This window comes from Hemitrygon akajei, chromosome 4 (assembly GCF_048418815.1).
Source record: "Hemitrygon akajei chromosome 4, sHemAka1.3, whole genome shotgun sequence".
Classification (NCBI taxonomy): domain Eukaryota; kingdom Metazoa; phylum Chordata; class Chondrichthyes; order Myliobatiformes; family Dasyatidae; genus Hemitrygon; species Hemitrygon akajei.
In genome coordinates this window covers 37,583,674-37,596,849 of record NC_133127.1, presented here as the reverse complement: position 1 = coordinate 37,596,849, position 13,176 = coordinate 37,583,674, and the positions used below count along the sequence as shown (strand labels likewise).

General features: G+C 44.0%; 1 protein-coding gene across 2 annotated transcripts in view; it reads left to right on the top strand.

The window, feature by feature from the left end:
* grsf1 (G-rich RNA sequence binding factor 1) overlaps positions 1-13,176 on the top strand; it is a 38,328-nt gene that overhangs the window by 8,493 nt on the left and 16,659 nt on the right. For both annotated transcript variants that reach the window (XM_073042375.1, XM_073042376.1), the window contains exons 2-3: positions 3,485-3,635; positions 9,059-9,214. In XM_073042375.1, the coding sequence (XP_072898476.1) occupies positions 3,485-3,635; positions 9,059-9,214 (307 nt within the window). The remainder of the gene's footprint in view (positions 1-3,484; positions 3,636-9,058; positions 9,215-13,176) is intronic.

Sequence of the window (13,176 nt, the reverse complement as noted above, 5' to 3'; positions counted from 1 at the left end):
ACCTTCTCTGCACTCTCTCCCATACAATCCTTCCTGTATTACAGCAACTAGAACTGCACACAGAACTCATAAGTTATAGAGTCATAGAAAAATACAGCACAGAAACAGGCCTTTTTGCCCATCTAGTCCATGCCAACAACATCAACCTGCACCAACACCATAGCCCTCCATACCTTGACCATCAATGCACCTATCCAAACTTCGTTTGAACTTTGAAATCGAGCTCACATGCACCACTTGTGCTGGCAGCTCGTTCCACATTCTCATGACATCTTAGTGAAGAATTTTCCTCCATTTCCCCTTAAATGTTTCACCTTTCACCCTTAACCCATGACCTCTGGTTGTAGTCCCACCCAATCTCTGTGGGGAAAAGTCTGTTTGTATTTACCCCAATAATACCCCCTCATAATTTTGGATACCTTTATCAAATCACCGTTCAATCTTCTGTGTTTCAAGGAATAAAGTCCTAACCTATTTAATCTTTCCTAACAACTCAGGTCCTCCAGACCCGGCAACATCCTTGTAAATGTTGTCTGTATTCTCTCAAACTTAATTACATCTTTTCTGTAAGTATTTGATAATGTACCCCATGCAAGGTTTATTGAGAAAGTAAGGAGCATTGGGGTCTAAGAGGACATTGCTTTGTGGATCCAGAACTGGCTTGACCACAGAAGGCAAAGAGTGGCTGTAGGCAAGTCATATTCTGCATGGAGGTTAGTGATCATTGGTGTGCCTCGGATCTGTTCTGGGACCCCTTCTCCGCGATTTTTATAAATGACCTGGATGAAAAAGTGGAGGGATGGGTTAGTAAATTTGCTGACGACACAAAGGTTGGGGGTGTTGTGGATAGTGTGGAGGGCTGTCAGAGGTTACAGCGGGACATCAATAGGATGCAAAACTGGGCTGAGAAGTGGCAGATGGAGTTCAACACGGCTAAGTGTGAAGTGGTTCATTTTGGTAGGTCAAATATAATGGCCTAATATAGTATTAATGGTAAGACTCTTGGCAGTGTGGAGGATCAGAGGAAGCCTGGGGTCTGAGTCCATAGGACGCTCAAAGCAGCTGTGCAGGTTGACTCTGTGGTTAAGAAGGCATACGGTGTATTGGCCTTCATCAATCGTGGAATTGAATTTAGGAGCTGAGAGGTAATGTTGCAGCTATATAGGACCCTGGTCAGGCCCCACTCGGAGTACTGTGCTCAGTTCTGGTCATCTCACTACAGGAAGGATGTGGAAGTCATAGTAAGGGTGCAGAGGAGATTTACAAGGATATTGCCTGGATTGGGGAGCATGCCTTATGAAAACAGATTGAGTGAACTCGGCATACAGTACAATGGCCTTTGTCAATCGTAGGATTGAGTTTAAGAGGTAACGTTGCAGCTGTATAGGGCCGTGGTCAGACCCCACTTGGAGAACTGTGCTTAATTCTGGTTGCCTCACTACAGGAAGAATGTGGAAACCATAGAAAGGGTGCAGAGAAGATTTACAAGGATGTTGTCTGGATTGGGGAGCATGCCTTATGAAAACAGGTTGAGTGAACTTGGCCTTCTCTCCTTGGAGTGACTGAGGATGAGAGGTGACCTGATAGAGGTGTACAAGATGATGAGATGCATTGATCATGTGGATAGTCAGAGTTTTTTTCCCAGGGCTGAAATGGTTGCCACAAGAGGACACAGGTTTAAGGTGCTAGGAAGTAAGTACAGAGGAGATGTTGGGGTAATTTTTTTACGCAGAGAGTGGTCAGTGCGTGGAATGGGCTGCCAGCAATGGTGGTGCAGGCAGATACGATAGGGTCTTTTAAGAGGCTTTTAGATAGGTATATGGAGCTTACTAAAATAGAGGGCTATAGGCAAGCCTAGTAATTTCTGAAGTAGGGACATGTTCGGCAGAGCTTTGTGGGCCGAAGGGCCTGTATTGTGCTGTAGGTTTTCTATGTTTCTATCTCCTGGCACCCAAAAGCCTGTCCTGCAGCCACAGGGCACGAGTCAGTAGTGTGATGGAGCACTCTCTGCTTGCCTGGATGAATGTACCTTGACGACAAGTTCAGCATGAATCAGGACAAAACAGCCCAATTGACTGGTACCATTTTACCATGATAAATGTTCACTCTCTCTAACACTATCCTAGAGCGGGTGCACAATAAAATATACTACAGTGCATTGCTCGTCAGTCTTACGGGCTTCTTCTCGGCAGCCTTTCTCACAGATAGTAGGGCAACACGTGTATGGGAACACCATCACCCACAGATTTCTCTGTAGATTGTACATCATCCTGGCTTAGAAATATGTCACTTGTCATCATCACTGGATCTAACCCCCAGAGCTTCCTCCCCAACAGCATGTTGGGAGCACTTTGATTAGAGGGACTGCAACGGCTTGAGAAGATTGTTCACTACCACCTCTGACCCAGTGAGGGATGTACAATACTGGGAGCCTAGTGTTACGGCATCAGGATAACAACTTCTCCCTCAATGACAGCAAAACAAAAGAGCTGGTCATTGACTTTGAGTAGAATGTTGATGCACATGCTCCTATTTGCATTGATGGTTCTGAATCTGAGCCTCAAGTTCCTAACGATAGCCTGTCCTGGTCCAATCAAGTAGACATCATGCCCGAGGATCTGCACCAGCATAATCAAAAAAATCCACCCACTTTTGGCAATTTCTCTTCAATCCCCCCCGCCCCCCCGGGGAAAAAAATTATACAGCACAACAACATGTGCCACAAGGTGCAAGGACAGCTGTTGTACTGTTATAACACTATTGAGCATCTCCCCAGTATAGTAGAATGGACTCTGACCGTGCAATGTTCCTCATGGCCTTGCACCTTATTGCCTGCTTATGCTTTACTTTCTCTCAAACTACAATATTTTATTCTGCATTCTACTGTTGTTTTCTCTTGTACTAACTCAATTCAAAACATTTTTTCCACTGAACTCTGGTACATGTGACAATAATAAAACCAACTTGCTGTACATTGTATATGTTGACATTGTCAGCAGTGCCTATATACTGAAAAGTTTTAAAAAGATCCTGATGGAAGGAATCTGGCAGTGTGGCAATACATTCCCACTTCAGTAAAGGTCAAGTGTGTTGTCACATGCACAAGTTCTTGTATGCCCAGGTGCAATGAAAAACTTGTAGCAGTATTTCAGGCACATGATATTATATAAGCAGCATTCATAACAAAAACTTCATACACATTTTATTTTACAAAGAAACACAGAACCAAAAGTCCATTTTAATGCAAAGTGGTCATAGTTTTGTAAACTGTAGTGATTGATTTAGGTTTTTGCCGATTGCTTCAAGAACCAAATGGTTGAAAGGAAGTAGCTGTTCTTGAACCTTTTGGTGTGGGACTTAGGGCTTCTGTACATCTTGCTTGATGGTAGCTATGAAAAAATGGCATGGCCTGGATGGTGGCCTTTTACTGTGTTGATGGTAGTTGTTTGAAATGTCTTGGTCATTAATTCTTAATGCCTCACAGGAGTCGCAGCAGCCTTTCCAAGACGAGGAGTATCCCCCACTTCCTGACTATGAGCCCTCTCTATTAGAAATGGATCAAAATGTGTTTGTTGTGAAGGCTCGTGGTTTGCCCTGGTCTTGCTCTGCGGAGGATGTGCTGGACTTTTTCTCAGGTAAGGGATTTACTGAAATCTAGATGTGGTTTTGATTCACCTTTATCTCTCCTACAGCTAGTTTATAAAGGGATGTGTTCCTGTTATGTGGTCAGCAATGTGTTTGATGTTAGAGTATTTGGCTGAGAAGTGTATGTGCAGGTACCTGTGTGTGCAAACTGACTTGGAGCCAGTGTTTACACACAATTAATATCAGTCTGCTTCCTGTGTACACATTGGCTGCAATGATTTCTGTGTTAATGGTGATACCACACAGCGATAGCTGCCCTGTCTTCCCTGAAATAGCATGAACCTCTACATCCATTGAAAGTCACAGAAACAAGCCTTTTGATCTAACATGTCCATATGGACCACTACTTTCCTATACTAATCCAGTTTACTTTCTTTTGATCTGTACCTTGGTGATTTTTGTATTTGTATGCTTCTTAGTAATGGAGAGCAGTACCTGCCTCCATGATCACATGGTGTAAATGATTCCAAATAATGCATGGGATAAAAACTGCCCTTTCCTACTTCATGATTCCTTTCAATCTTTCCTAATAATTATCTTTTGAGGTTCGTTGTCAAGTTTTGATGATACTGTTTCCATGAGATACTAGGTTATACCTTGCATAGAAATACTGAGGCCAACATGAGAGCATCCTTTAGGAGAGTGAAAGCATTCAGCCGAGATGGGGTACCTCACTGAGTACTGAAGACCTGTGCCGATCAATTGGCTGATGTGACCATTGAAATATTTAACCTCTCACTTCGGCAGTCTGAGGTGCCCACCCCAGCCACGTAGGCGTCAATTATAGTAGTGCCTAAGAAGAATGTGGTAACCTGTCTCAGTGACTATCATCCAGTAGAAGTTACATCTACTGTGTTGAAATACTTTGAGATGTTGGTGATGGAACACATCAACTCCTGTCTGAGAAGTGTAAAGTGACTTGGGTCCACTCTGATTTGCTTACTGTCACAATAGGTCGACAGCAGATGCCATTTCATTGGCTCTGCGCTCAATCCTGGAACATGTGGACAATGAAAGTGCATACATCAAGATGCTCTTTATTGACTACAGCTCAGCATTCACTACTATCATCCCCTTAAAACTATTCAATAAGCTCCAAGACCTAGGCCTCAATACTTATCCAACTGGATCCTCTATTTCCTCACAACACACTGGAGGAACTCAAGGTCGGGCAGCATCCGTGGCAATGAACAAAGTTGATCGTTTGTTTCCATGGATGCTGCCCGACCTGCTGAGTTCCTCCAGCGTGTTGTGTGTGTTGCTTTTACCCCAGCATCTGCAGAGTATTTTGTGTTTACAGTCCTCTATTTCCTCATTTGCAGACCCTAGACCCTAGTCAGTTCGGATTGGCAACAACATCTCCTCCCTGATCTCCATCAGCACAGGTGCACCACAAGGCTGTGTGCTTAGCCCCCTGCCCTACTCACTTTATGACTGAGGCTAAGCACGACTCCACTGCTATATTTACATTTGCTGATGACACTACTGTTGTTGACTCAATGAAAGTTAGTGACAAATCAGCATTTAGGAGGGAGATTGAAAATCTGGCTGAGTAGTGGCACAACAACAACCTTTCACTCAATGTGAGCAAGACCAAGGAGATGATATTGATTTCAGGAGGAGGAAACCAGAGATCCATGAGCCAGTCCTGATAAAGTATGTAAAGGGTTAACATGGACAGTTAAACATAGCAGGTTGTTTTTCTGAAAGAAATCGCTGATGATCAACAGATGTGCTAAGCCATGCTGAGCCATATTTCTTCTCGGAGTTAGACAGTGTTTCAAGATCCTTGTTTCTTTGTGCACTCATGCACAGAGATAGGACCATTCTGGCCTGTTTGTGTATGGGGCCATTATACCTATTCTGTAATTTGTCTCTCAGTACTGTCAAGCAATAGATAAGTCTGACACCAGCTTGGTACGTGTGGGGGGTAGCTGAACAACTATATCCATTTTGTAAGGGGAATTATGAGTTAGTTGGTGGACTGGGCAGGAACAGTCAGAGAGTGTTCCTATTTAAGCAACTAACTGAGTAAGTCCTGAGTCCTTTGAATAAAGAGTTTGTACTTATACAGTCTCTGAGTGATTTTATCTGGATTCGACTTCTACAGTCCAGGTGGAGAGGGTCAGCAACTTTAAATTCCTTAGTGTTAGCATTTCAGAGGATCTAACCTGGGTCCAGTACATAAGTGCTATTATAGAAGAAAGCACTGAAGCGCCTCTACTTTCTTCAAAGCTTTTGAAGATTCAGCATGTCACCTGAAAGCTTTGATAGACTTCTGTAGACATGTGGTGGAGAGTCTGTTGACTGGTTGCATCACAGCTTGGTATGAAAACACAAATGCTCTTTGACAGAAAATCCTGCAAAAAGTAGTAGATACAGCCCAATCCATCATGGATAAAGCCCTCCCCATTATTGAGCACATCTACATGGAGTGGTGTTGCAGGAAAGAGGCATCCATTATCACTGTCCCCACTATCCGGGTCATGCTCTCTTCTTGCTGCTGCCATGAGGAAGGAGTTACAGGAGTCTCAGGACTTGCACCAACATGGCAGGAGTAGTTATTACCAGGGGGATAACTTCACTCACATGCCTGAGCATTGAACTGTTCCCACAAGCTGTGGATTCACTTTCAAGGACTCTTCATCTCATGTTCTCAATGTTTGTTTATTTATTATTAATATTTTTGTTTTGTTTCTTGTACATGCTGTGAATGCCTGCAAGAAAATGAATCTTAAGGTTGTATGTGGTAATATATATGTTCTTTGACAATAAATTTACCGTGACTTTGAAATACTGATTGGTAAAACAGTAATTTAGTGATACTGCATCCAGTTTTGTGTGCTATACTTGCTGCTCACTCTGCCCTACTATGAGGAGTCTAAATACACATTGGACAACTTTGCAACTCACCTTCAGCTCCGTGAGGATCACCCTGAGTTTTCAGTTGCCTGTTACTTTAATTCTTCATCTCATTCCCACTCTGAACCTTCTGTATTTGGCTCCTGAATGTATTCAACAAAGCTCCAGGAATAACATCAGTTTCCATCTTGGCATGTTACAACCTTTGGAACTAGGTTCAGAAATTTCAAATCAGCGTTTTTGTTATTTTCTCTTTTAATTTTGGTTTTCACTCTGCTTACACTTCCTCCAGACAGGTCCTTCGGCCCCAAATTTCCTGTCTGGACTCCGGCTGCACATCACTCACCAAGTCCAGGTGTACCTTGTGTGGATTCCCCAGCGCTAGTTTCCTCACTAAAGCCATCCCATTACCTGGTATGGTCACAACAAACTCGCTGTACTTCTGCTGAATAAGATTTAATAGCAGACTAAAACAATTAAAAACTTAAGTAAATTCACCTCATTAGAATAAAATTTCTCTAGTGTTTGCCTAGGTTTCTCCTTCATAGATGTTCTTCTTGGGTGTAATGAAAGACATTGCTGCATCTGCACAAGGTTACAGCTGATGTAGTTTCAGCAGGCAGAAGCCTGGCTGCTGAGAAGGCACAGGAAACTTGTTCTTCACCACTGGTCAGGGTGATGAGTGCAATGACAACGCTCAGCTCCACTATAACCCCAGAAAGCAATTTACCTGGTGTTCACACTGGTTTCAAAGTGCGCACTCCTCATGAAAATGCTGTTTATTTTTACCTTTGTTTTATGTGTAATTTGTTTTCCTTGTGTCTCTTAACACTATGTGTCTGTGATGCTGTTGCAGGTAAGTTTTTCATCGCACCTGTGCATATATGTACTTGGGTAGATGACAGTAAACTCGATTTCTTTGCCTTACCCAATTCTCCTTTCTGCCGATCTCTTGCCATCCCATCATAGACCTCACCTTTTGTTTCCTCTTGCCAGAATTGTAAAACTTGTTTCTGTAACTTTTCCCAGTCCCGATGGAAAGGTGTTGACCAGAAATGATAACTTTGTTTCTTTCCCCACAGATACTACCTGACCTGCTGAATATTTGAGCTTTTGCTGTTTCTGTTTTTAATAAATGTAAGTTGTTGTAATGGAGGCAGAAGGTGGAGTCTGGTATTTGGTTCTGTAGGGCACTCAAACTACAGGGATTTTATCCCCTGTACATATCCCCATATTAGCTTGCAGGGAGACCAGTAACCTCAGCATTCTTGTTGGCTGTATACTGCCTTTTCATAGCAGAATATTTTCTGCACTTGCGATATGTTCACAGCCCAGTTTTGAAGGTCTCCTTTGTTATTTGCCAACAGTAAGACTGTGTCTCAAGGAAGTGAACATTGGGCTCCTCACTGAGAACTGGGGCTGGCACCTCTCTAGCCAGTGAGATCCAAAAGTGGAAAAAGGAGGGGTAAATCTGGTACTGGTAGAATTGTTGTCTGGAGGTGATTAGACATCAGGCCAAGGGAGAACCATGGAGATATTTAAAATCAAGGCATTGTCCAAACTTAGTAGAGTAAGAGATGTGTTATTGATGAATTCCGGTTCCCAGAGGGTGAAGAGTGGGTTAAATGAGTTAGAGGAATGGTCAGATTTGATGGTTACTTGAGCTAATGGAGAGCTGAGCTGAGGCACAGATATTATTGGAGGTTGAAGTTGACTGCCATAGTAATGGGAAGGATATGTGGTCTGAAGCCCAACATGGAGTTAAGCAGGACATTGAGATAGTGAATGGTTTAATCAAACCTTTGACATTAGTCTGGGACAGGAAGCTGGGATACTTTCGTCGGGTTGGATCAGAGGGACACTTACCACCATACAGACCAGAGAGCTTGTTTAACACTCCAGCTAAAACACATGCAACCAGTGTGAATTGAGGCGATATTATCTGCACTAAATCTGTCTCAGCTGCAGCTGAAGTAAATTACAGAGATCTAGGATGGGAGGTGGAAAAGCTTTTCAAGGTCTTTCTCAAAGGCTGCACTGAGCTTCTTGTATTGTTTCATTTTTTTTGTGAAACATACCAAACGAGCAAGCATGAAAAAGACTGAGAAGATTGTGGAACCAGTCTGGTAATTTTTAAAAGGTTCATCAGAGATTCAAGGGCAGAATGGGATCACCAGAACGGAAACAAGCTGTTCAACCAACTGATCCATGCTGCAATTATTGCTGCAGCTGGACTTCGTATTACCTCATCAGCCCATCGGCATTAGATCCCTTCAGCCGACCATAATCTTCTAGTGAATGCTCATTGATCTGATGAATGGACACCCTGTTCCTCCACTGACAATTCCTGGCCAACTTTGTATTTCCAGATTCTGTCATTAATGCATTTTGCATATCTGTGAGGGAGGGAGGTGGTTTTCTGTGCATGTTTGTATGTGACTAAATTCCATTCTGTTCATGAAAGGCATTTGTAGATCTCCGGACTTGTGCGGAATCTAATGTTGGTAGAGAATGTGAACGTGGTTTTTACACTGCCTGTTTCTTGTCTCAGATTGCGGTGTGGTGAATGGCGTTGGAGGTGTGCACTTCCTGTGTAACAGAGCTGGCAAGCCAAGTGGAGAAGCAATTATTGAACTCCAGTCTGCCGAAGATGTTCGGAAGGCTTTGGAGAAGCACAGAAAGTACCTGGGACAACGTTACATTGAAGGCAAGTTGAATCAACTCCAGAACTCTGCATCTGAGGACCTGTGTAGAATGATTCATTGTGCAGAGAGGCCATTCTATACATTGCTGTATAAGCTTTGTATAAAATTTTTCCAAAGCTCGCTCCCACTTTCTTTAGAATCACTGAAGTTTTAATGATGCTTCAAGTATTTATTCTGTTCCTTGTTGAAAGTTTCTGTTGCGCCTTCTAGTATTTATAATAGTGTTCCAGATCATAGCAGTGTTCCCCTCATGTCGTCTCTTGTCCTTTGATGTTCACCTTGTGTCTCCAAGGAGTGACATAGTCCTGATTGGGTGACTATAATATCCCACTATGTGGTGCAGTCTAAGCCCTTGTATAGTTTGGAGAGTTTCCTCCCTATGACAGTCAGATGTCATAGCGTGAGGTTGTAGAATAATGACAATCTATAGGAAGATTTTGTCAGCATTTATTATACCAATGCCGGGGAACTGGGTGCCTGGGATTTGAGAGGGCGCTGCTGGATCTTTAAAGCAGTGTGTGGTTGCTGTTGAAAAAAGAGGGAATTGGAAGATGTGTGCTTGCGGGTTCTGACTTGTCTGTTTATAATAAGTAACAGTCTTGAAGATGTGTCTGTATCATATTAGGTTCTGCATTTACAGGCGTGGTCAAGCTCTAAGAACTGCATGCAAATATTTTGAAGCATTTGTTATATAGTGAGGGTGATAGTTACAGGAAGACTTGATTTATGTTCTTCTATTCCCCAGTGGCTTCTTAACTCTTCCCTCCTGCCTATCACCTCCCTCTAGTACCCCTCTTCCTTCCCTTTCTTCTATGGTCTACTCTCCTCTCCTCTCCTAATAGATTCCTCCTTCAGCCCTTTATCTTTTCCACCTATCACCTCACAGCTTCTTGCTTCATCCCCCTCCCTCCCCATCCACATGGCTCTACCTATCACTTGCCAGTTTGTACTCCTCCTTCTGGCATCATCCCCCTTTTCCAGGCCTGTTGAAGGGTCTCTGCCTGAAAAGTCGACAGTTAATTCATTTTCATGGATGCTCTCTAACTTGCTGAGTTCCTCCAGCATTTTCTGTATGTTGCTCTGTAGTTCCAGCATCTGCAGAAGCTCTTGTGTTTTGCATTTCTGTGGTTCTGGCCTAAGTGCTTCAGATTTCATAGAAAGTCATTTTTATTTTAAACGATAAAGGTTCAGGGATAACTATTGCAAGGTAAACAATAGCAAACTCCCTGATTGGTTTTGATGTTGAATCTTTTCTTCCACAAACGGCCAGTGAGTGAGTGGGCCAGTGAAGGATTGGAGCTTTGAGGCTTTGACTCAAGAGATTCTGGCAGTTTTGGCAGTTGGACTGTGCAGTCAAGTCAATCAAGATTTGAATAGCTCAGACTCAGCAGAAAGCAGCTGATTGGGCAATCGAGGTCAGGTGACCAAGCAGTTTGAAAAGCTCGGACAAATAAATAGAGGGGTAGCTCAAGTGGAGCAGCCAGTGAGTGAGTGGGCCAGTGAAAGAGTGGAGCTTTGACGAGAAGAGGCGGAGGACGAGCTTGTTCCCAGTTTGTCTTTACAGTGCCTCCTGAGACGGTGATGTGCCTCTCCTGTGAGATGTGGCAGTCTTGGGGGAACTCCCCTCTCCCGCAGAGTCACATCTGCCAGAATTGCATGCGGCTGGGCAATCTGGAAGACCGTGTGAGGAATCTGGAGCAGCAGCTGGTTGACCTTCAACTCATGAGGGAGAATGAGGCAGTCATTGATGAGAGCTACAGGGAGGTAGTCACACCTAGGCTGCCGGAAGCAGGTCGTTGCGTGACAGTCAGAGGGGGAAAGCGAAGGGAGAGTAGACAGGCAGTGCAGAGCACCCCTGTAGCCATTCCCCTGAATAATAAGTTTACCGTCCTGGATGCTGTTGGCGAGGACAACTGACCAGGTGTGAGCCTCGGTGGCAGGGCCTCTGGCACTGAGTCTGACCCTGTGGTGCAGAAGGATGGGACAGAGAAGAGGAGAGCTGTCGTCATTGGAAACTCTATAGTCAGGGGAGCAGACTGGAGATCTTGTGGATGTGAGAAGAACATCAGCGTGGTTTGTTGCCTCCCGGGTGCCAGGGTCCGGGATGTCTGACCGGGTGCACAACATCCTGGTACAAGAGGGAAAGTAACCAGAAGTTGTGATACACGTTGGTACCAACGACATAGGCAGGAAGAGGGATGAGGCCCTGAAGTGTGAGCCTGATAGAGTTCTTTGAGGAGTTGACCAGGCATATAGATGAGGGTAGTGCAGTGGATGTGATCTACATTGATTTTAGTAAGGCATTTGACAAGGTTCCACATGGTAGGCTTATTCAGAAAGTCAGAAGGCATGGGATCCAGGGAAGTTTGGCCAGATAGGTTCAGAATTGGCTTGCCTGAAGAAGGCAGAGGGTTGTGGTGGAAGGAGTACATTCAGATTGGAGGGTTGTGACTAGTGGTGTCCCACGAGGATCTGTTCTGGGACCTCTACTTTTCATGATTTTTATTAACAACCTGGATGCGGGGGTAGAAGGGTGGGTTGGCAAGTTTGCAGACGACACAAAGGTTGGTGGTGTTGTAGATAGTGTAGATGATTGTCGAAGATTGCAGAGAGACATTGATAGGATGCAGAAGTGGGCTGAGAAGTGGCAGATGGAGTTCAACCCGGAGAAGTGTGAGGTGGTAAACTTTGGAAGGACAAACTCCAAGGTAGAGTACAAAGTAAATGGCAGGATACTTGGTAGTGTGGAGGAGCAGAGGGATCTGGGTGGTACATGTCTGTAACAGATCCCTGTAAGTTGCCTCACAGTTAGATAGGGTAGTTAAGAAAGCTTATGGGGTGTTCGCTTTCATAAGTCGAGGGATAGAGTTTAAGAGTCGCGATGTAATGATGCAGCTCTATAAAACTCTGGTTAGGCCACACTTAGAGTACTGTGTCCAGTTTGGTCGCCTCATTATAGGAAGGATGTGGAAGTATTGGAAAGGGTACAGAGGAGATTTACCAGGATGCTGCCTGGTTTAGAGAGTATGGATTATGATCAGAGATTAAGAGAGCTAGGGCTTTACTCTTTGGAGAGAAGGAGGATGAGAGGAGACATAATAAAGGTGTACAAGATATTCAGAGGAATAGACAGAGTGGACAGCCAGCACCTCTTCCCCAGGGCACCACTGCTCAGTACAAGAGGACATGGCTTTAAGGTAAGGGGAGGGAAGTTCAAGGGGGATATTAGAGGAAGGCTTTTCACTCAGAGAGTGGTTGGTGCATGGAATGCACTGCCTGAGTCAGTGGTGGAGGCAGATACACTAGTGAAGTTTAAGAGACTACTAGACAGGTATATGGAGGAATTTAAGGTGGGGGGGCGTTATATGGGAGGCAGGGTTTGAGGGTCGGCACAACATTGTGGGCCGAAGGGCCTGTAATGTGCTGTACTGTTCTATGTTCTACCCCAAAGGGCAGTCCAGACTATGTAATGCCCTTGTACACTGCAGTTCTGAACAGCTAGTCCAGAGGTAGTGTTGGCATCTAATGTGAAGTCACTAATTTCTAATATAAATATTGTTCTCCTCTCCCTTGAATTGGGGTTGGGTAAAGGAATCTTGCCAAGTGTGACCATACCCGAGGCCCTACACAGAGGAAAGATCTCATGGACTTGTTCTTACTGGCTGCATTGCAATAAATTGGAAGTAGAAGTGTGGAAATGAACAGCGAAGGAGAAAGTGTTCCCTTTTGCAAAGGATGAGGAGTCCTGTGTAAACCAGAATTCAGCAATCCCACGACAAGGGAAGTTAAATAGTTGCTTGATAACACAGTATTGACGAGGTTCGAAGGCTAGTGATATGGTAATCGGAGAGCTGATGGGATGAATAACCTGGATGTTGTGTATGTTATTCAATGAACCTGAATATGGTTGTAATTCTGTCAAACACCAAACCGTTTGCTTCAGACATATAAAGGCAATGATAAT